This window comes from Pelophylax lessonae, assembly GCF_965119305.1.
Source record: "Pelophylax lessonae genome assembly, chromosome: 4".
Taxonomy (NCBI): Eukaryota; Metazoa; Chordata; class Amphibia; order Anura; family Ranidae; genus Pelophylax; species Pelophylax lessonae.
This window is the reverse complement of record NC_138771.1, coordinates 476,455,317-476,478,192: the sequence shown is the minus strand read 5'-3', so window position 1 is coordinate 476,478,192 and position 22,876 is coordinate 476,455,317. Positions and strand designations below refer to the sequence as shown.

Here is a 22,876-nt window from a genome sequence, read left to right as displayed (position 1 = left end):
ATAGAGGGAGTACGTGGCCTGGCGGGAGCCAAGGCTGAGCGTGCCATTTATTCCAATACCAGTGGCTCTGCATTGATGTGCGGCTTCATGGGATTTAACCTCCGCTTTAAGAGAGCCATTTTCAATTTTTGGATTGCGGTGTCCCAGAGCTGCCTCATTGGCCTCTGACATCTTCAGCCAGTCTTCTTCCAGGATCCGTTCTTTGAATTTTGGTTGGCTGGACCAAGATGAGTTACTCCCAGACCTACGAGTTCATTCATCTCAGCAGATGCTGAAATTGAATTTGAAATGGTATTCTAAATAGTATCTCCCTTCTGCAGTAAATAAAAATCTGCCTGTTAACATTTTTTTTTTGTTAAATTAAAGTTCCACTTTTAATACTAGTATAAAACTGTCTGTCTTATAGGAAGGTGTAGCTAATCAAGTAAAGTATCTCAGATGAAAATGTTATGTGTTTCGGCATTACTGCTCAGAAAAATTAGCAGGAAACAGATTAGGTCTTTACAGCAGCAGGGACTGGCGTAGGGAGAGGTTTCAGGAAAAAAATACAGCAAATAGATCCACGTTAAACTTTTATCTCAGCAGTCGAGGGCTGCAAGATGTTAAATTCTGATCATTCTTGGAACGGGCTGAATTTTTAATTGGCAAAATGTCTGTATTCCTTTTTTGAATACTGCGTCTGTCACAGGACTGTGAAGACAGAGCAGTTCATATGAGGTAAAATGTCTATATTGGTATGACCGAGACTGGCAGCTAATGAAGGATTGTCGCTAGCCTGGCTTGTGTTATCACAGTTCTGCTGACTTTTGAAAAGTCCTTCAGTTTCCAAATGCCGATTGATGTTGGTAAATATTGTAGATGCCAACATTTATAAAGGAGTATTATAGGTAGGTGCTCTGGTGAACAAATTAGAGGGGTTCTGTGGTGATACTGAAAAACCTTTTGTATTTTTCTTGTAGTAATACACTGGAGATTGTCCCAATCTAAGAGTTCCCCCATCCTGGAGGATTTTTTTGGTCTAAATGCGATGTGAATTCAGCCATAGAAACTGTAAACATGTGACGTGCACAGCAGTGCAGAGCAAATCATATGCAATAGTGTGAACCTAGTCTAAAGCTTCTCTTGTGTAGCCATCCAAATGGCCTGAGATTTCTGCTGGGTACGGTCCTCTAGGATGTGATGTCAGCAACCCCACCAGTCTCAAAATTGTCCCTCAACTGATAATCTATAGTATTCCCATTTGTTCCTCCCCTGGCTTCTTTTGTTTTTGTTGATAGTGATAGGCTTCACTTAAAAAAAAAAAAAAAAAAAAAGTGGGCTTTTGTTTCAAGGTAGTAGTAGGTCTTCACTTCTTTTAGGGGGATTTGTTTGTTGTTTTATGATGGTCTGACCTTTTTAAGTTTGGGGTGCTTAAAGCTTAGCATCATTTTTGTTGTCAATCTGTTCTGGTAGCGTTTTGTTAGCAGCACACTGCTGTATTTTATAGAAACAAAAACTGAGCAAAATTATTCTGCATCAGAATCACTTCACCCCCATTCCTATAGTTAACATAAAAGTTAGGCATACACTGGTTAGGCCTATTATCCCTGACCTCGCCCTGGCCAATTTAACACTGCTGTATCCTCTGCAGTATCCTAATTTGTGTATTAAAGCCCTGGCCTGTGCTTTTTCTCTAGTAATTTTTTGCCTAGCCTTGCTCATTAAAAGTGTCCTAATGCTGGCCAGTTTTACACTGCTGTGTCATCTGTGGTCTAGTGGCAGAATGGTTTTGCAGCAAAAACTGAGCTTCCCCCCTTGCAAAGTGCTTCTCAACGTTAAGGGACAAGATCTCTTCTCCACCTCAGATGACCTAGGACTGAAGTGGTGGTTATTTGGGGATGGGGGGGGGGGGCATAATGTGTGCTGCCATTTTAAGATGCCGCTAAAATTGTCCTGAAAAAACATACTGTTCTATAACACTACGTGCAGTTTATGGCATCCCTCAAGCATGCTATTTAAAGTATTTGTGTATTTTTAATGTTGCCCTTGAAGCCACATGAAAACATCCTCTCCCAAGCTGTATGGAATTGCCCTGGTACATGTCTCCCATGGCAATGCCCAGCTCTCCATGCTCTTTTCTTTATTATAACTAATACCCTACCTATTAGCTTTCAAAATGGCTAGAATGTAGTATCAGGATTTGCCTCCCATCGAGATTTGAAAATCTTTAGTTTCACAGATTTCATGCTGGATTCGATGACCACACCCCCGAGAACAGAACGCCTGCAAACTTGCTCATCCCTATTTTTGATGTCATTAAAATAGGTGTAGCTACATGTAAATAAGCTATGGCACTATAGAATTTCTCTGTAAAAATAATTCAGCAATCAGCCAGTAGATCTCGTCTCACAACCAGCAAAAAATCTGTTGCACATTGCCATCTTTGTTAAGCTGACGATTAGTTGATGCCTGATATGCATGATGCATTGTTGGGTTCCCCGGCTTTGAATTTAAAATTTCCTGTTTCCTTTGGAAAATTTTAGTTTAAAAATACACTATATTACCAAAAGTATTGGGACGCCTGTTCCTTTACACGTACATGAACTTTAATGGCATCTCAGTCTTAGTCCGCAGGGTTCAATATTGAGTTGGCCCATCCTTTGCAGTGTTAACCGCTTCAAATCTTCTGAGAAGGCTGTCCACAAGGTTTAAGAGTGTGTCTATAGGAATGTTTGACCATTCTTCCAGAAGCGCATTTGTAAGGCCAGGCATTGATGTAGATGTAGAGGACAAGGCCTGGCCCACAGTCTCCGCTTTCATCCAAAGGTGTTATATCGGGTTGAGGTCAGGACTTTGTGCAGGCCAGTCACGTTCCTCCACCCCAAATTCGCTCATCCATGTCTTTATGGACCTTGCTTGGTGCATTGGTCCAAATCATATGGTGGAGGGGGGATTATGGTGTGGGGTTATTTTTCAGGGGTTGGGCTTGGCTGCTTAGTTCCAGTGAAGGGAACTCTTAAGGCATCAGCATTCCAAGACATTTTGGATAATTTCATTATCCCAACTTTGTGGGAACAGTTTGGGAATGGCCCCTTCCCTTTCCAACATGACTGCACACCAGTGCACAAATCAAGGTCCATAAAGACATGGATGAGGGAGTTTAAGGTGGAGGAACTTTACTGACCTACACCTCAACCCAATAGAACACCTTTGGGATGAATTAGAGTGGAGACTGCGAGCCAGGCCTTCTCGTCCAACATAAGTGCCTGACATCACAAATGCGCTTCTGAAAGAATGGTCAAACATTCCAATAAATACACTCCTAAACCTTTTGGACAGCCTTCCCAGAAGAGTTGAAGCTGTTATAGCTGTTAAGGGTGGGCCAACTCAATATTGAACCTTACAGACTAAGACTGGGATGCCAATACTTTTTGTAATATAGTGTATGTCAAACATTTGGCTGTTAAATTTCTTTGTGAATGAAACGCTTAAGTTCACCTTTCAGTCAGTGTTTCATATTACACTCGAAATAGAATAGAACATGGTCACATTACCCCCCCCCCTTTTTTTGGCAGGCAGGTATTTACTTCCTGCCCCATAATGGTAGGTCTGTACCTCTGTATGGATCTGGAGCTGGGGGTGGAGTCTGCAGGCGCCTGTACATTTTTGTTGCAGGTTCCAATGCAAAAAAATAAATAAATAAATAAACTTTTGCAAAAGGTGGACTATGCCTTTAAGTAACATCTGTCATTTGCAAAAAGGAAGCATGACCGCATTGGGGGGGTCCCCAACTCCTGGAAATTCTGGCCTTTCGAACAGGCCGCTATGTTAACAGTTTTTTTTTTTTTTTTCAAGAAGAACAGCCACAGAGCGATCAGTGTGTGGGCCGTGTCTTCCTGTCAGTGACTCATTAAAAAATGGACAAGTTAAGGTTACAGTCAGCATTAAGCTGAGTGATCAGCTGCCTAGCACTTAACTCCTGACTTGCTGGCAAAGGGAAGGTTATGTGATCGAGGAATCAGCTGTTAAGACAGGGCTTTGGGCCTACCTCACCTATTTCTCCTTGCCAAGCCAGAGCCTATCAGGCTTCACATGCAGAGCTGTATTTATGTTGCTCAGCAGGCTTTATTTTGTTGGAACACAACAGCATTCTGTATTACTGACTCATAGGATTCTTAAATAAAGTCAGCTGCAGATCTTTCAAGAGACTCCTTTCCGTTCTGCAAGAAAATAAGAAAAGAGCAGCCAGATTAACTGTGTCATTGCCTGGCTCTGATGCGGAATCTCTCCCAGTAGTCAGCAGAAAAAAGGAAATGACTTAATAAGCATCGTCTCCTATTGGCAGTTACAGTATTTGGTCTTTGGGTGTTCTGAAAGTGCAATGCTGTGAATGTTGAAGGTCACTGCCTACATGTTCAAAGGGACATGCTGACATTTGCAGTGCCCCTGCAGGTTTCCAGCAAAATTTTGATTTATTTTTTATCACTTGGTGTCGTTCTATTTACAAGTCGGCATACATACATACATAAAGTGAAACTGTGACCAGACTATGATCATTCAAATAATAGCATATTCTTAATCAATAAATTAGCTTTGGGACCACCCCTGACTTACCTCTGTAGCTGCAAGAACTGTGGAGCAATCCATCTTCGAAGATCACAGCAGAAGCACTAAAGTAATCCAAGTCATTTTCTCAAAAGCTTAGCTCGCCCTGCTTTCCTTTCCCAGTGTTTCAGCTTTCGGTCAATTTCCATCACAGCAAATATCCATTGATGCATGGATGATGTGCATTTTTTCCTACCTTGCATAACATTTTTCATGCATGTTGCATTTTTTAAAATATTTTTTTCTTTTACCTAACATGAGCTGAAATGCGTGCAATAACATGTTGTCAGCCTAATTTTTTTCAGTGCACACCAATGCTGAACAATAGAAAACATGGTTTTACACCTTGTCCATGTATTAGGAGTGCATTGAACAATGCAGTCCAATGGATGTTGTGTGAATGTACACCCTGTATTTAGATTAAAGCATTAAAGGCTGCCAGGCTGCTGAATCACTGCTGGGAAAGGGAAGCAGGATTAATTGAGTTGCTGAGAAAATGTAAACAGCTTTTAAAACTTTGTTGGTGAATTGATCCACAGTACCTGCAGCTACAGAGCATAGTGCAGGCGTGTTTTAAAGCTCATTTACAACTTTTTAAGAACACATAAGTATTTGGATAGTTTTTCCATGGTTATGAACACATCAATCACCATACTGCCTTTTTTGGAGAACTTGAGACAAAAGTTCTAAATCATTAACAGTTCCACCAGCAAAATTACTCTAATCTGAAGGTAAAGGGTTGATATTAGGACTGCGATAGAAGTTCCTTCTTCATAAACTAATAGCAGAGGGTGGTGCTTAGGTAGACATGGTGGATCAGGGCTCAAGATAGAAGGTTGTTGATTTGGCAATATTTATTGGAAGTCCAAAAAGCTGCAAGAGGCTGAGTGATGGCACATTGTTTGCTGGCTGTATACATTTGTTCCTCCAGCTTTATCCTCTGGGGACATGAAGCACACCAAGGAGGGCCAGATCCCAAAAGTATGCAAAATACCCTAACATCTTTTGGCAGATCAACCAAGACTATATATGTTTCATCTGTGTATTTGGCCAGGGTTGCCCTTTAAAGCCCAGACTTGCTCTGTGTGCGCTCTTCTTCATCGCTGGTGTCAGGTCGTATTTTGTATGCAAGGAAACAGCAGACAGAATAGCCCGGAGAGAGAAAGGGATAATGAGATAGTTTCCTAAGTTATTTTTGCCTGCTTTGGCAGCTGCTGCAAGTTCATTCAGCTTTTTGTTCCCCAGTGAGTGTTTTGCGTGTGTGGTTACAATGGGGTGATGCAGATACACTGCAGGCTGATGCTAGAGTTCCGTTGTCCCATTCATAAGTCTAGAGAAGGGTGCAGTGCTTGTGAGAGAGCCAACTAGCAGAGGAAGTAAAGGGCCCCATCTAATGAGCGTCAGTATACATACTTTTGTTTCCGCCCCATGATCTACTAGCGAGCTACAATCATCGGGTTTGATGCTTGTCCCTATGACAAGCACAGCAGATGCCTTCTCTCTTAACGGACAAAGAGCATTTATTTCCGGCTACAGAGATTTGTATCAAGATAAATTTAGTTTATTTTTAGCATAATTAGCTTTTTGGCAAAGGCTAAATACAGGGCCCCAGATGGCTCAGTTCAAGAAAGCGGAGTGTTGAATTTATCAACTCAAAAAAAAAAAAAATGCATTCAGACTTGTAGGTCCAAAAAAGCCTTGCTTTTCATAAACACAAACATTTGAAGCCCATATACATATAAACAGGGCTCCTTGGAACTGGCTATTGCTAAGAAGTCTATATATAAACACAGGGCACACATCATTCACTCATAATAATCAAAAAGCACACAAAAGGCAAATTATATATGTAACACGCAGCCCAGTCTGGGACAGATCCTCACAGCCTGCTAGTTGGTATGCTTGCAAAAAAGCAGCTGGCTTTTTATACCTTGCAATGATGTTTATTGCTGCATGCACAAAAGTGGGAATAAGGCATAAGACAGAACAGACCTTGTTTTTTTTTTTTTTTTTCCTCAATTTTGCATCTGGCCCTTTCACACTTAAGCGTCTTTATCTGATGCATTTACATTGAAATCAGTGGAAATGCATGTCAGTGCACTCTGATGTGCTTCATAAGGAGAGTTGACATGCAATCTAAAATGTATGGATTTCCATTGATTTCAAAACACGCAAGTGTAAATGGGACCTCCAGATATGGGAAAAGCATCTTCCCTGTGATAGCTCTATTATTCCTATGTGACATCATGTGCTGCTGCTCCCCTCTCCACCATGGCCAATCAGAGAATGTCTTATATTCATTGAAAAAAATACAAGGCTATCCCGCAATGACTGACATGCCCTACAAGCGACTCTCTCTTTCCAGCAACAGACATGGGCTGGTAACTATGCAGGAAGACAGCAGTGATTATTTCAATGTAGCACAAGCTACTACAGTCTGTTACAGTATGCCTACCAGCCACCCTGTTCTGCAATGGAAAGAATTTATTTGAGTCAAGCTGGCCCAAACTAACTGTTTAAAAGTGAAAGGAAACCTAAAGTTCTGGTTTAATCGGCCCGCTAATATTTTGCTTGTATTACTAAAGTAGTAAAAACTGTTCACTTAGCTTTGTAAGAGTTCATTGAGTTTAGTAGGTGAAGCTGTGTTCACACTGAATATCCAATCATCAACAAGAGAATTAAAAAAAAGGCTTTTACTTTTACATGATTGGGTGAAGTGAACAGTCTTTACTCCAGGGCATTGATGAACATTTACAGTTGTTATTATTGTTGGCCATTAGCGCTAGAGTTTTTCTAAATTATTCTTTTCTAGTATATTGCCTTATATTCCCATGCTATATCAATGACAAAAGTCCCCCCATTTGCCATTTTTGGGAAGATAAAAATATATCGTAGCAGACTCCAGCTGGGAGTTATTTTAGCCTGAGAAACATAATTGTGAAAAAAGGGGGTTATGTTAAAGAAAGTCGTTTGGATATATTTGTATTGTTTTGTTTATCTGAGCTGGGAAACACTGGACATTAAAGCTGAACTCTAGGCAGAAATAAAAGACACAAATTGATGAAGCTCTTAAATTATTAATACAGTATCAAATGTATTATTTATGCATTCCGAGCAAGTAGCTGAATTTGACTTAGCAGCAGATTGTTGCAGTCCTTGTACAGAACAACATAGACTAAGTCCCCGTTCATACTGGGGCAACTTGTCAGGCGACTTAGCCACTCAACCATTCAGTGCAATTGAACCATTCTAATCTTAGAAAAAGGTTCCTGCACTACTTGGGGGCGACTTTGGAGCGGCTTGCATTGACTTCTATTAGAGAAGTCGTTTGCAAGCCACGCTGAAGTTGTGCTGCACGGGGTGGCTTCAGAGTCGGGCGATTTTGAAGCCACCCCAGTGTGAACTGAGCCTAAAGGAAGGAACAAGCAACACAGCCTAAGGCCAGCCGTTGACGGTTCGAATCATCTATGGGCAGCCTGGCAGATTTACTTGCGGATTATCTCTAGCGGCTACTGTAGCCTATAGCAATAATCACTGTCTTCTCCCGGCGGGGATGGCTTACCCCCCCGGCAATGTCTTGCTGTCAGCACTGACTGAGTTGATGGGTGAATCGTGGTAATTTATTTCCTGCAACCCATGGTTAAGAGTCATGTTTTAAAAAATATGGTAAGGTTTAAAGCAGAATCAAAGTAAAGTAAAAAATTGTAAGCAGGCAGGCTATGTCTCTCCTGCAAAAAAAAAAACAAACTTACCTGTCTAATCTCAAGCTTCTTTAGAATGTGCACTGAGCTGTGCATGAGCAGCTCAGTGTACATTCTCAGCATGACAGTGCCAGGATGAATAAATTCTGATGCACATGCCTGGGGGTTATATCACAGCTAGCAGCTTGCTGTGCGGGCACCCGAGCCAAGCCACTGCTCTGTGTGTCCATTCAGCCATGGAGCTGTGGCTCGGCCCCCCCCTCTCTCTCTTCATTGGCTCGCTAAACTCTGATTGCTCTCAGCCAATGAGGAAGGAGAGTCCCAGGCAGCTGAGCCTTTTGTGCAACATCGCCAGATTGAGATGGGGCTCAGGTAAATATTAGGGGGGCTGCTGCACACAGAAGATTTTTTATCCTAATACATAGAATGCATTAAGATTAAAAAAAACCTTCTGCTTTAGAACCACTTTAAGCACAAGCCAGCTTCTGATTGGTTACTATGGTTTATCCCACAGCTTTTCTTCAACTACTTATCTACTTAAGCATAAGTTCAAGTTTTCCCGCAGACAAAATGGCTGCCCTCTTCGCTGACAGAAGACAGGTTCTTTTTTATGCATTTTATGGGGCCTGAGCCTTCTGCTGTAACATAAAGCAGTAAATGTCCCTACAAAATAATTAAATGTCCCCACAAAAGGACTAGGCTTGACTGATGCGAATGAATGAATTTGTTCAGTCTGTATAGTGGCGCTGACCTTAATAAACTTTAAAGAAAAAAAAAAAGTGAATTGTGTTAACACGGCACTTCAGAGCCTCTGTGATACGGTGAAATAATGAAGCACTTAGCAGTAATTTGAGAATGTCAGGAGAAAGCAAATCACATTCACGACTTCACAGGCCCTGCCGCATGCTTTCCGTGTGATCTTGGAAAAGGATATTGAAGTCTCATAGCATTTCCCATGCACTTTGTTTAACCCTCTTGTGGTCCCTGGGGAAAGCCAAGAGCTGCACTCCTGCCTTTGCTTGGCAGGTTAAATAGCCGCAACACTGGGCTCCACCCACTATACAGCATCATTATGTTTTTCTGACATATTGTAAGGCAGGTTTTTTTTTTTTAATATATATATATACAGTATCTCACAAAAGTGAGTACACCCCTCACATTTTTATAAATATTGTTTTTTATCTTTTCATGTGACAACACTGAAGAAATGACAATGTAAATTAGTGAGTGTACAGCTTGTATAACAGTGTAAATTTTCTGTCCCCTCAAAATAACTTAACAAAAAGCCATTAATGTCTAAACCACTGGCAACAAAAGTGAGTAAACTCCTAAGTGAAAATGTCCAAATTGGGCCCAAAGTGTCAATATTTTGTGTGGCCATCATTATTTTCCAGCACTGCCTTAACCCTCTTATGCATGGAGTTCACCAGAGCTTCACATATTGCCACTGGAGTCCTCTTAAAGATATAATAAATGAAGAGTAACTTGGAAAGAAAAAAAGATTCACGACCACAAAAATTCTTTTCTGTAGCAACATGAGGTGAAATTGAAGGCTTGGTGGTTGAATTTCTATATCAATGGTGGCACCATTGGATCACAAAACCCACTAAATTTCTGATTTTCTTTAAAGAAAATTTGTTCAGAATTCGACCCATGTATAGCCTGCATAAGTCCATTGACATAGGCCCTTAAAGGTAATCTAAGGCAGAGGTCTCCATACTTTCTAAACATGGGCCAGTTTACTGTCCTTCAGACATTTGGAGAGCAGGTGGGAGTAAACAATTCCTCCCTCAGTATATGTAAACGTGCTAGGAGGAGGAATAGTGCTCAATTGTTGATGTCAGTGGGAAAAATAGTGCCCCATCTTTGGTGTCAATGGGAGTAGTGCCCCATTGTTGATGTCAGTAGCAGGAATTATGCCCCATTGTTGGTGTCAGTGGGAGGAAAGGTACCCCAAGGGCTGGCTAAAGGTAAGCAAAGGGTTTGAAGACCACTGATCCAAGTCAAAGCTTTTTTTTTTTGGTCTTGAAACAGAATGTGAAAGGCTAAGACCAAGTGTCAGGTTTAGTTGCTGACAAGGCAGAGAATAAAAGTAGCGTCCCACTTTTTAAAGTCCAGAATAAGATTTTATTTTAAGTCACCAAGAAAGCCAGTGCCTTTTAAGGGGTTGCATGGGTCGCTTTTTTTTTCGGGACTATAAACAAATTGGTGTCTGGTTTAACTTGTGTGAAGCTTATTTTCACTGAAGTTCAGCAGCACTCCTCACCATCGCAATAATGTTAAGGTCTTTTATTGCTGTCTGTGTCCCCACTTGGGATATTTAACCTCTTCTTTTTTTGTCAAGAAGTGATGGGAGATCTTCTATTGGGGCAAATAAGAGGGGATTTTCTCCTCGATTTGTTGAGCCTTCTTCCCATTTCCTACTGGGTCTCCAAAGTAAAGGCAAATCTCTCCATTGGGACACAACAAAAAAAAAAAGTTAAATCTTTTGAAAAAATTGAAAACTAACATAAAGTTTCGTCTTTTGATATACTTTAACACCAACCTAGTCCAACACCACTAACATTTCCGCAGTTAGTGCAGACACTTCTACTGTCAGCCTGACTTCAGATGATGTAAGGAGTTTATGATAAAGATATGCAAGTAAATGGTTAAATGATTAAAACACAGACTGAAAATAATATTACCAATTGGTTAATATTTCTCTTATCTATCTCCCTACATATGTGCACTTTACATTTCCTTAAAGCACTTATTTAAAGTGGACCTTGCAGTAAAATGCAAGGTCTGCTCAACTTGCCTGGGTCCCCACCCCTTTCAAATAAGCTAATGTAGGTACAAATCAGTCTTTCTCAAAGTTTTTACCCCAGAGGAACCCTTGAAATAATTGTCAGGTCTCAGGGAACTCCTGGTAAGATTAGCCCATCAGGGGATCATTGGGAAAAATACAAGGCTATCCCGCAATGACTGACATGCCCTACAAGCGACTCTCTCTTTCCAGCAACAGACATGGGCTGGTAACTATGCAGGAAGACAGCAGTGATTATTTCAATGTAGCACAAGCTACTACAGTCTGTTACAGTATGCCTACCAGCCACCCCGTTCTGCATTGGAAAGAATTTATTTGAGTCAAGCTGGCCCAAACTAACTGTTTAAAAGTGAAAGGAAACCTAAAGTTCTGGTTTAATTGGCCCGCTAATATTTTGCTTGTATTACTAAAGTAGTAAAAACTGTTCACTTAGCTTTGTAAGAGTTCATTGAGTTTAGTAGGTGAAGCTGTGTTCACACTGAATATCCAATCATCAACAAGAGAATTAAAAAAAAAGGCTTTTACTTTTACATGATTGGGTGAAGTTAACATGGGTTGCATGGGTCGCTTTTTTTTTCGGGACTATAAACAAATTGGTGTCTGGTTTAACTTGTGTGAAGCTTATTTTCACTGAAGTTCAGCAGCACTCCTCATCAGGGGATCATTGGGAAAAAGATCTTTAAATTGGTGGTGGTAAGTGGGAAGAACGACCCCATTACAGGGGTGGCCAGAATGACACCCTTGCAGTTTTTCTGCAGACTCTGTGAAATTGCATTGGACCTGCAACTATGCAGAAACCATCAGAGAGAATGTCAGTGAGCTCAAGGAACCCCTAGCCACCCCTAGAAGAACCCTAGGGTTCCACAGAACCTTGGTTGAGAATGGCTGGTGTAAAATGTACCTGTAAAGAAAAACAAGCAGATGAAATATCTCAGAAAAGACAGTCCCTTGTTTGAGCATGTTCTCGCAAGATTTTGGCTGCTCTGTATTTTCTAGGATCTAGCTGGAATGATTATGAAGTTATCTTTGCCCAGGCACTGCAGGCAGGAGGTGCCCTGGTTCACAGAATGATCAACTTGTTATATTCTTTCAGAAAGTCCAATTTTGTAAGATATTCCTGCTGAAATCTCTATTCTACCCTCCTTTTACTGCTGAATTCTTCACAGTTAAGGAACAGATAGCATGGATAGTCTGAATTCCTTCTAGTGGCTATAAAAGGTGTATGGAAGTCAGAACTCCCTGTCATGACTACAATACGTGGGTGGAGTTTTCAACTTCTAAAAATATGATGTGAAAAAATCAGGTACAGAAATCTTGCCAAAGGCATACCTGACATGGTTAAGAAGCCCATATGTGTATAAAACCTCTAATATCTATACAAGTTAAAAACTATATTTTGATAGAATGAGCCTTTAAGTAGCTGTGTTGAGGAAAATAAGTGAATTATATCCAAAGCTAAAAATAGTTTTTCACTTTTGCATTGAAAGATTGGTTATTTTATTTTTTTTGCTTTCTGTCTTGGGCATACAGCAGGAAGTGAGAGGAGATCTCTCCAAAGTGAGGGAAACTCCTTGACAGTTGTCACCAAAACAGGTGTCCCTACCCCTCCTTTCTTGTTCAGGTGCCAACCATAGCATTTTAAATTTTCCATCACCTTTTGTCTTGGTGAGAGTGGTCATAGGGCAGAAAAAGAAAGAGGAGACACAAAACACAATAAAAAAAAGTTTTAACACTTTCCCATTCTATCCAAAAAAAAGGAAAAAAAAAGTTTGAGCTTTACATACTGTAAATTTCAAGAACATCTAATGATAAAGCATTATTGGCCTCTCCACTACAATTCCCTCATCATGGGTGCTACAAACGTAACTTAGAAACTTATACAACTCTACACAACATATGGGTGTTTTTGGAAGATTCTACTAAAACCACATAAGACGCGTCATCCGACAAGGAAAAAAGTCAGCGGGGAAAGGCGTTTACAGTGTGAGCCACCGGCGGTGTATGTGCTACAATTCAGCTTGTGGACACGGCTGATCACTCTGATTAACACATGTGGTTTAAAATAAACCTTTGGCACACAGAGAATGTGCTGGGCAGACTCAGGACCCAACCATTTAACCAGAGTTCAGCGACTCTGATGACAACCGTGTGCGCTTAGCAATTAAAAGCTGGCAAAGGCATTGAAGACTTTTAATTCAGATACAGCTCATGCTGATCATTTCCTGTCCTAGAGGAAATTCCTGATGGAACTGAGGAATTGTTTTTTTTTTTCACCACAGAAAGAATTTGTCATACTTTATTTATTTTTTCATTTCTGTTAGAATAAATCAGCATTCTGTACAACAAATGATTTAGTGCCATTGTAAGTTGTGAAAATTATATATATTTATATATATATATATATATATATATATATATATATATATATCTTTCAAAAAAATTAATTTACATTAAGAAAGTATGGACCTTTTTGCAAAGTTAGGGAATGAACAGTGCTTTCATGAAACATGGCAGCTAGATTGTAGGCCTTTAAAGCTTAACTCTAGCCAAAAATAACAAGTGAAAATGGAAAGCCCATTAAAAAATAAAATAACAAAACCAACTGTTTGCTACAGTATTCATCCCCAATCCAAAGATTAACCCCACAGTATCGTTTCCCACTCTTAGATGTCCTCAGTTTGATGGCAAGCATCAATTAGTCCACTTCCTCTAGCTTCCTGGTTCCTTCCTAGCCTCTGATTGTGGAAGTGAAAGGAGAAGCAGCACAGTGATGACCTCATCTCTCTGTCACCCTGTTTTTCTTATCAGCATTCTTCTTGTCACCACATAAACTGATTGGGTCATTTTACTGCTTCTTACTTTCATACTCCAGCCTTACTGCACAGGGACTGCCAGAGGCTGATCCCAGGTCTGCAGTGGGCGTGTCAGCAGGAGGCAGAGAAACAGCAGTACACTGATTTTTCCATTGAAGAGCTGTGCTTGGGGACATGTTAGCATAAGTCTAACCACTGGATTATAGCCTTGGGGACATGTTAGCATAAGTCTAACCACTGGATTATAGGCAGGCTGTACTCCCAAGTAGAATGCAAAGAAGAAAACTGACCATGCTGGGATGCATTTGCTTCCATGTCTTGCATTCTCAGTTTGAAATAGGAAAGCAAAGGGACTGGCAGAACCAACGGGTATTTCACACAAAGAGAACATGATACTTTTTCATATAAGTATATGGTACAACAGACACATATCAGAAATATGAAATGTTTGGATCACTATATAGGGCAAGGCAGATAAATACTTACCTATTTGTACAGGTCACTTCCACGCTGGCTGGATGAGCGAGGCATTGTTCTCTTGCTGGTGAATTACATTCTGCAGCATGTTCAACAACGGGGTAGCAACGGCTTTCTCATCCAGCCAGCTTCAGAGAAAACCGTGGAAACAGGTATTTTCACTGCACTTTTTAGCGATTCCTCTGCTGGCAGGTTGTTCTCCATTCTCACAAATAGCTTCATTGTGCTTCTGTCAAAGCCCTTATTTGTCAAAGAGTCTAAAGAAAGAACTTCACATTTCCTCAACTATAAATTTCAGTTTGCACTTTCACTCTACCATATTGCACTACAATATACTTAAAGCGGAGTTCCACCCGAAATTTATACTTACCTCCATCTTCTCGCTCCCGGTCACCTGAAAAACAAATGGATAATCGCAATTTTTTTTTTTTCACTTACCTTTTAGAGAAAATATACTCACCTTACTTCCTTCTTCCTCCCCTCGGCGGCCACGGCGATTCGTCACTTCCTGGCTTTTGCAATGATTCCTGGGAGCTGAACGTCATCGCTCCCAGGAATCATTGCGCCTGCACCGGCCCCGACGTCAGTTTCGGGGCGCGTGCGTCATTCCCTTCTAAACAGCTTCTGGGCATGCCCAGAAGCTGTGGAGGGATGACGCGCGCGACCCGGAAGTGACGTCGGGGCCGGTGCAGTGCATCGTGGGACCGAAGAAGGAGGAAGAGGACCGAAGAGGACGCGGAAGAGGATCGCGCTGGCTTCAAGCTGCCCACACCCGAGATGGCAGCGCTGGAGAAGACAATTTCAAGGTAAGTATTTCTCCTGAAAGGTAAGTGCAACCCGGGACAGATCAGAGGCTAGCCATTGTGGAATGTGCTAGCCCTGACTGTCCTGGGGGTATTTTTATAAAAAAATGTATAACTAGGGTGGAACTCCGCTTTAAGTAGCTGCATTAATATTTTTTTACATTTTATAGTAGCTTTTAGTGTGTTTGAAAAAAAAATACTATTTGTTTTGAGTCTTCTGAAATGGTTTGTATAACTTGTTTTTTGAGTATATGCTCGAATCAAACATCAACATTTTCCATGTACACTGAGTCATAGGATACAGTCTGCACACATATAACCTTCATTTGTATTTTGTACCTATCTACCCAACCAGAAAAATCCCAATGGTGCCCATCACCCACATCTCTCAAAGTGTATGTCTAGGCATTACCCAAATTTACCCCTACACCTCCCTCTCCTTCTCTAGATCATGCCCCAGCATTTCTTTCTTTTCCCTTATTTTGTTAATGTAGTAAGAAACAGCATTTATGATGCTTCGTGGCATCGTCAAAATTCTTGCAGCTGCTGAAAGTTTAAATCCTATTGGAGTAGGCGCGGCTACACCAGAACTACATCTCCCATGAGCCCTTTCACTACAGACAATGTGTGCTCAGATGCTTGTCAGTGAAAGCAGCAGTATTGTTTTGCTGGGAACAAATCCAAATATGTTAAGCATGTGGTGGAAGAAAGAGAAGAGTCAAGGGATAGCTGAAGTTCTGGCGTCCAGCCCAAGTTAGGAGCACAGTTGATTTGTGGCCTATCAACAGGTATTTTTTCTGTAGTTGCAATGTATTCAAAGGGATAAACCATGAGAAAATGTGCATGTGGTGCAGAGATGTACCATTTTTTTTTTGCCCCGCTTTATAGTTTGAGAGGCCTAAATATGAAATATGAAATCAACCCCCATTTAAATGTTGGTTTCAGCATCTTTAGATTTCCGAGGATTAGAAGGGCATTTGGCAGTGTGGTCAGCAAGAAAGGTAGGTAGTTAATGACTTATTTTACTAGTATGCCTTCCTTTGAGCTCTATACTACAACAACAGGGTCACTGTAAAATGTTGGTGTCTCTCTGAGACACTAAAGATTTTGTCATAATTATAGCATCAGAATGATATTCACTGTGAATGGCACTCCAGTGCACCTTGCTGACAGAGGTGCCCTGCCAGAAACAGTATACGTGTCATTTCTGTGCATTTTGGTATTTTAGCAGCCTATTCAAATGGGCTGCCTTAATGTGAGGCATGCTAATGCAGTACAATAGTGTGAATAAAGTTCCAGTGAAAAAAGATATTCAGCATAGATGCACAAAGTAATGTAACATGCATATAAAAAATTGCCAGATGAATACTACAAGGACAAAATAAAATCCCCCGATTAGAATATGTAACATAAGTCAGTGCAGCGCAAAAAACAGACAATCAATAAAACCAGTCCATGAAAGCAATATATGGTGGAGATATCAGGATATCAGCCACTGTGGGAAAGGGTGTGTCCAATAAGGACATGCACATGTAAAGAGTGAGTCCAGCCCATCAACCACAGACAATAGCAGCCTCTCACCTCCTTAATTCAACCTGGATGGTCAACAAGCACTTTCCCACATCAGGGGGTTAAATCCTCCAACGATCAGACCACGATTCAGATATCAATAACTCCGCATGGTATGTATATGTAAATAAGAACAGAGCAATCTAGTGCTCTTTGAATAAACACTATTCATTTTTAAAAAGATTTAAAAACTCAACTACAAGTAAAGCACCTAAACCAAGTGCCTGTGTTTAAGCGTTTCTGTATAACAGACAGTCAAACTATAAGAATGGCTCCGATCCCGCTGATGAAGTCCCGCCTACAGACCTAACAGGGGAGGAGCTACATGTGACTTCATCCACGGCCATCTCTATGGTTTGACTGTCTGTTATACAGAAACGCTTATACACAGGCACTTGGTTAAAGTGCTTCACTTGTGAGTTTTTATCAATTTAAAAATAAATAAATAGTGTTTATTCAAAGAGCACTAGATTGTTCTGTTCCTATTCACATATACCTACCATGTGAAGTTAGTGGGCTGATTGCTGGAGGATTTATCCTCTTGACGTGGGAAAGTGCTTGTTGGCCTTTCAGGTCGAATTAAGGAGGTGAGAGGCTGCTATTGTCTGTGGTGGATGGGCTGTACTCACTCTACATGTTCATGTCCTTATTGGACACACCCTTTCCCACAGTGGCTGTCATCCTGATGTCTCCACAATATATTGCTTTAATGGACTGGTTTTATTGATTGGCTGGTTTTTGCGGTGCACTGATTTATGTTACAAATGGTGTAAATGAGCATTAACGAATTTGCAGTGTGGGCTTGAACAAAATTCATACCGAGGTAAAGCAGGTGGAATTTCTGCCCTAAAGCACATGTAAACCTAATTGCTAAAATCTCATATAAGCTTTACATGTTAATGTCATTGCGAAAATTTTGTTCCATATTCGTAAGTCTGCAGTTTTTTTTTTTTTTTTAAATAATACCTGGCCATTCTACAATAAGGGAGCCCTGTTTAAGTGCTTCCTTTTAAAGGGTACCAATACTGTGTTCCAGATTCCTGACTTGGGTCCTGTATTGTCACCACACCAGCTTCTAGTGGAGACTGCATTTCAACATACATTACACGGGCATTGTCAAATCCTACCCTGAGAAATGGCATGCAGTGATCACTGGAGTGCATGTTGACAGGAAAGTGCTGCAAAAAAAGTTTCAAAAGATCAGCTGCAACAATAGAAGAAAAGAAGCGCAAACGGCAATTGTTTATGATACAGTAATTTAGCAAACTAAACGTCATTCAGTTAGGGTTTATATCTTGTGAAGAAAATTAGCAGTAATTCCAGTCTAGCATCAAATGCTCAGTGATTGATTTCTACCTGTTGCCTGAAGTTGCCCTTTAAATATTTAAGAAACACAAGACACCACCGGGTTTCAGAGCTTTCCGTCCCCTTGGTTCCTAATCTTTGTTAAACTAGCAGTCTGGGGAGCAGTGCACACAGTACTGTTCCCACGCTAGTTCACAAGATCCATTCTAGTTTCAAATAATGCTGAAGAATCTGTGGAATTCCATTTATCTTGTACCATGAAAGTTGATGCAGAACATGTCAGCTGCTTAACCCCTGGAGCACCCAGAATCCTCTAGGCCCAGGAGCACAATGCATTGGGGATGCTGCCAGCACCTTAGGGGTTAAGAGGACAAGCAACCCCAGAGATGGGTGAAAGCAGATTTGAAAGCCACTAGAAACTTAAACAGATTGACATGTACAGCAAAGACACCTGAAAAAAACACTTCTAAGAAACAGACAATTGGCAGGTAGAACTGTTACCTAAAGAGCAGATAATGAAATACAGGTTAAGTTAAGGTCTTAGCAGAGTGGACTAAAGGTATCAAAGGTTTGTGACTCAGTAAAATGTACATTGTCCTGTAGGAAAGATATTCCTCAGGAGGGGGCTTGCTTATGTGGCATCTCGATAGAATATTAAGTATTTAAGTACGCTTTTATATTCAGTCTGACCAAATCTCAGGAGTCAGCCAGTGCATCCTCTTTAAAAATAAAACAAAATAGAAATGTTAAATCTAAAACCTGTTTTGAGACTTTTTATGCGTGAGTTCCTGTAACCTTAACCTAACCTGTAACCTGAGAACCTGAAGTATGAAGCTGTGCCCACATAGGCAAGCAGAAGACAAAGGACTAGTTATCAGTTCTGCCATTAAGCTCACTTTTCTGATAGTTTTTCCAGTATTGGCTTATGTGTTCTGCACTGTTTGTGTCACACTGTCATGGGGACCATTTTATTAGAGGGGAAGGCTTTGCTTCCTCATGTTAGAGCTGCACTTTGATGACTAGGGATCTGATGGACCGGTGGGGGAATATTTAAGGAGCAGCAGGAGTCAGGAGAGGTGGAGGAAGCTCAGATCCACAGAATGAATAAAGCAGATGCAGGGAGATCTTTGCACTGCTGTTTTTTGGGTACAGCTTCCTCTCCAGCAAGGAGAACAGTAAGCAGCACAGTAGCAACATAACAAATATTGTGAGATTAGCAGTCAGAGGCAGCAGTATATTAGATGATCTAACACTGCAGATATACTGTACACCTAGGAGGCTCAAAGAACTGTCTAGCCGCTCGAAGTGCACTGCTAGTTTCGGGGTAAATTTGGGTAAAACAACATATATCTTTTAGGTACTGGTTTGGTACAATTAACATATGCTCCTTATATAATAATAATAGCAAAAGCAAATCTTAATTTTTTAAGTTCAGATCCACTTTAAGGTTTTTTTTTTCTGTTTTCATTAAGAAAGTAGATACCTTTTCCACTCACCATGTACCAATATACCCTCCACAATCTCTTTCACTCACCATGTGCCAATATACCCTCCACAATCTCTTTCACTCTTAAGTACCCACTATCCAGTTGTTCGTTGCTCAAAGGCTACTAAAACTCTGGGAGCTGCTTGGTTTCAAGCAGGGCTAAATCGCTTAATTTTGGAGACATGAAAGGCAGCGAGTCCTTGAGCATTAGCTTTGTCACCCTAAAAACAGGCTAAAAGGTTTTCAGAAGTCATTACATGTATTTTTTTTAATAAAGCCAGTGTAAGCACCCGAATTTGACCCGATTTCAGTCTCTTGCAGTCCCCTATGCAGCAGCACTGGGAGTCAATCAGGTGTTCTGCATACAAGTATGTGGACAAGAAACATGCCTAAAAGGCCTGTGTACAGAGGGATGACTTCAGCAGTGTGCTGCTCTTTTACTGTCCAGTCAGTAGGCCTGGGATGTCATCCACCTGTGGTGTGCGTCGGGCTGTGTAAATTTCAGAAATGGATCAACATATCTGTTGGCTGATAAAAAAATGTTGTGTGTGTATGTCATCTGTGTATTTAGCTGTTTGCCCGGTGTTCATTTTTAATGAACTTATTTTAATACATATATATATGTTTTTGTTTTTTTTTTATTAACAGGATTGCCTTAAAGCTTGTCAAGAACAGATCGAATCTGTGCTGGTCAGCAGTCTCAGACAAAACAGACAGCAGGCACAGCAAAGAAACACGTCTAAGACCATGGACGAACTGGATCAGGCCAGCACCCCTACAGACGTGCGAGACATCAACCTGTGAGGACTCCCGCCAAGCGAAAGAGTCTTTCTTGTTTTCTCCCTTGTTCTGTATTTTTAGAACAACCCGTTTATATCTGCTCCCACTTAGGAAAAAAAATATTTAAAAACTATTTTAAATACAAAAAAAAAAGAAAAAAAATGAATTATTAAGTGTTTGGTGCCTGTCGTGTCCATTTAGAAGGGAATCCCACAATATATTTGATAATTGCTGTTCTTTATTATTATATTGTTTAAAATTAAGTGCTTATGTAAGCATAAAACCTAGCTAGAAAATTGTAAGTCTGCATTTGTGGGATAAAACTTTAGATGTTCCTTTTTTTTTTTTTTTTTTTATGTTGTAGTTGCTTACACCTCTCTCGCTAGACGTCGCAGAGGGAGTGAGCAGGTATTTGTGGTGTGTTTTTCATGTGTAGATTGCAAAGCAAAAGACTAATGGATTCTAGAGGCCGAAAATCAGAACGATCCCTAAAGAGATTGAAACAGTTTTCCTATTTTTGGAGCGTTGATAAATTGGGATCTGTTCTGTTTTCATTGTTATCTAATGAGAGGTGCTTTCTCAATCTCCTGTTTAGTTTTTGTTTACTTTTGCTATCTATGGTAGCTGCTACCGAAAAAAAAAGATGCTTTATTTTTTGCAAGCCTAAGGCAGTTGTTTTTTGAAACTATTGTTTTACCCCTTTCACTTTTATTTTCCTTCTTTAGAGAATATGTAGACATAGAGAGGGGGTTTACAGCCTACTGTGGATCACAAAATTGGTCAAGTCCAACTCCACCTTTGAGACTGTAAGGCAGCGCAGTGAACTCACCTTGTTTTAGTCTTTAGGCCTTTAGAGTATCAGCTGTGTCCAGTGAAAACTATTCAGGTTGTATTTTTGGCAAAGAGACAACCAAAGGCACAGCTGTGTCTATGGAATGAGATGTTTATATTGGCAAGAAGCTAAGAGAAGTGTGCTTGGTTTAGGCCGGGGTTTCCCAAAGGTATAGATAAATAACCAGATGGAACACTGGCCACAGCACATACTTAGAAGTCTTTGGTACAAAATGCTACTTGTAGAAGCCATTTCACCAGCAAGCCCAAAGATTAATGGCCATTGGAATGAGTTAACATTCAAACACTAAACATTTATCAAGCGATTTTTCTGCCAAAGCGCTGCTGCTCCTGGATGCGCCGGCAGTGGATTTTTTTCATATTGCCTCTAAATGCCTGTGTGTGAATGTACACTAGGCCAACATATAGGGGCATTAAGAGGCAAGAGCAGTATCAAAAACATCCAGTGTGCATGAGGCCCAGAACTTAGTGCACCTTTTTTTGCGATGTGCCTGAAATGTATTTAGTGAATTTAAACTTAAGGTCCGATTGATCTTCAAAGTATCTATCTCCAAATCCAATGAAGTTGATTTTTATTGCCCTGCCTTACAGTGTAAAAATGGTTGGAAATGTAAAGTAAAATGCCTTGCAAGGCAAGCAATATATGGTCCGAGCAAGCTGAAACAAAAAATATAAGGTACTCCTTGTCATTCTGAAAGAAAACACGGTTCCTTTGCATTATGGGAGCCTTTTCCAACACTGCTAAGGGAATATCACAAGTTTAAAAACATTTAGCTATTAAAAAAATAAATGGTGAAAATGCACCATGATGTAACAGGAGCTGGTTGGTCCAATCCTCTCTTTGATAAGCCCTGACCTTCAGACAGCATTTTTTTAAATTGCTAAATGTTATTTATAGCTGATTTTGTGGAGATATTCCCCTTTAAATATATAATTTTCTTTCCCCAATTCCACTGTTGTATTCCATGGCCGGTCCGCAGTTGTCATTATTGTAAACCATTTCATTCGAAAAAGCACTTTGAAAATAGTTCCTAAGGGATAAATGGGATGGTTTATGAAAATTTTTGCTGACCCCCCTACATTTTATTCAGCCTCTGTGACCCCCACGACAGCCTGAAGGCATTTTGGTGTTGCTGGATTTTTCAACACCTGCAGTCGGATGACATTCCTTTAAGAACATTCCGGATGTATCAGAAACTAAAGTATTGTTTTCTTTTGTTCTATTATGACCCTGTAGGATGTTAACCCCTTTGGTTGACCTTATTGCTAGTGTCGTATGCCCTGCAGGGTTCAATTCATTTTATTTTAGATAATTGTGATGAAATTGCTGGTGACAAAACGGTAAACATCAAGAAATTTTGTTGCATGAAAAAAATTTGTGCCAGTGTACTTGAATTCGTTTTTGTTTTTTTTATTTTATTTTTTTTCTTGTGGTTGCTACAGCAATTTGGCATCATTTTATTTTAATTTTATATATGTATTTTTTAATGCTGTTGCAACTTTTTTCATTGCTGTTGCACAATGTTCTGACACAGTTGACACATTTGTTAAGCTGTTGTTTGCAATTTGAAACAAAAGTCAAAAATCGAAACACAATTGAAAATGGGGTTCACCACGCATCGGCTATAAAGGCTGATACGAGGAGAAAATATATATTTTTTTTGTTTTGTTTTGTTTTGCGCTGCTATGGAGCTAAA

At 40.3% G+C, this 22,876-nt stretch overlaps 1 protein-coding gene across 1 annotated transcript in view; it reads left to right on the top strand.

Annotated features, from left to right (window-relative positions):
• The window catches only part of CCND2 (cyclin D2), a 78,506-nt gene extending 57,121 nt beyond the window's left edge, over nucleotides 1-21,385 (top strand). Inside the window, exon 5 of the mRNA XM_082254129.1 lies at nucleotides 20,196-21,385. Coding sequence (XP_082110255.1) covers nucleotides 20,196-20,351 — 156 coding nt within the window. The 3' untranslated portion in view covers nucleotides 20,352-21,385. The remainder of the gene's footprint in view (nucleotides 1-20,195) is intronic.
• The last annotated feature ends 1,491 nt before the right edge of the window (nucleotides 21,386-22,876 follow it).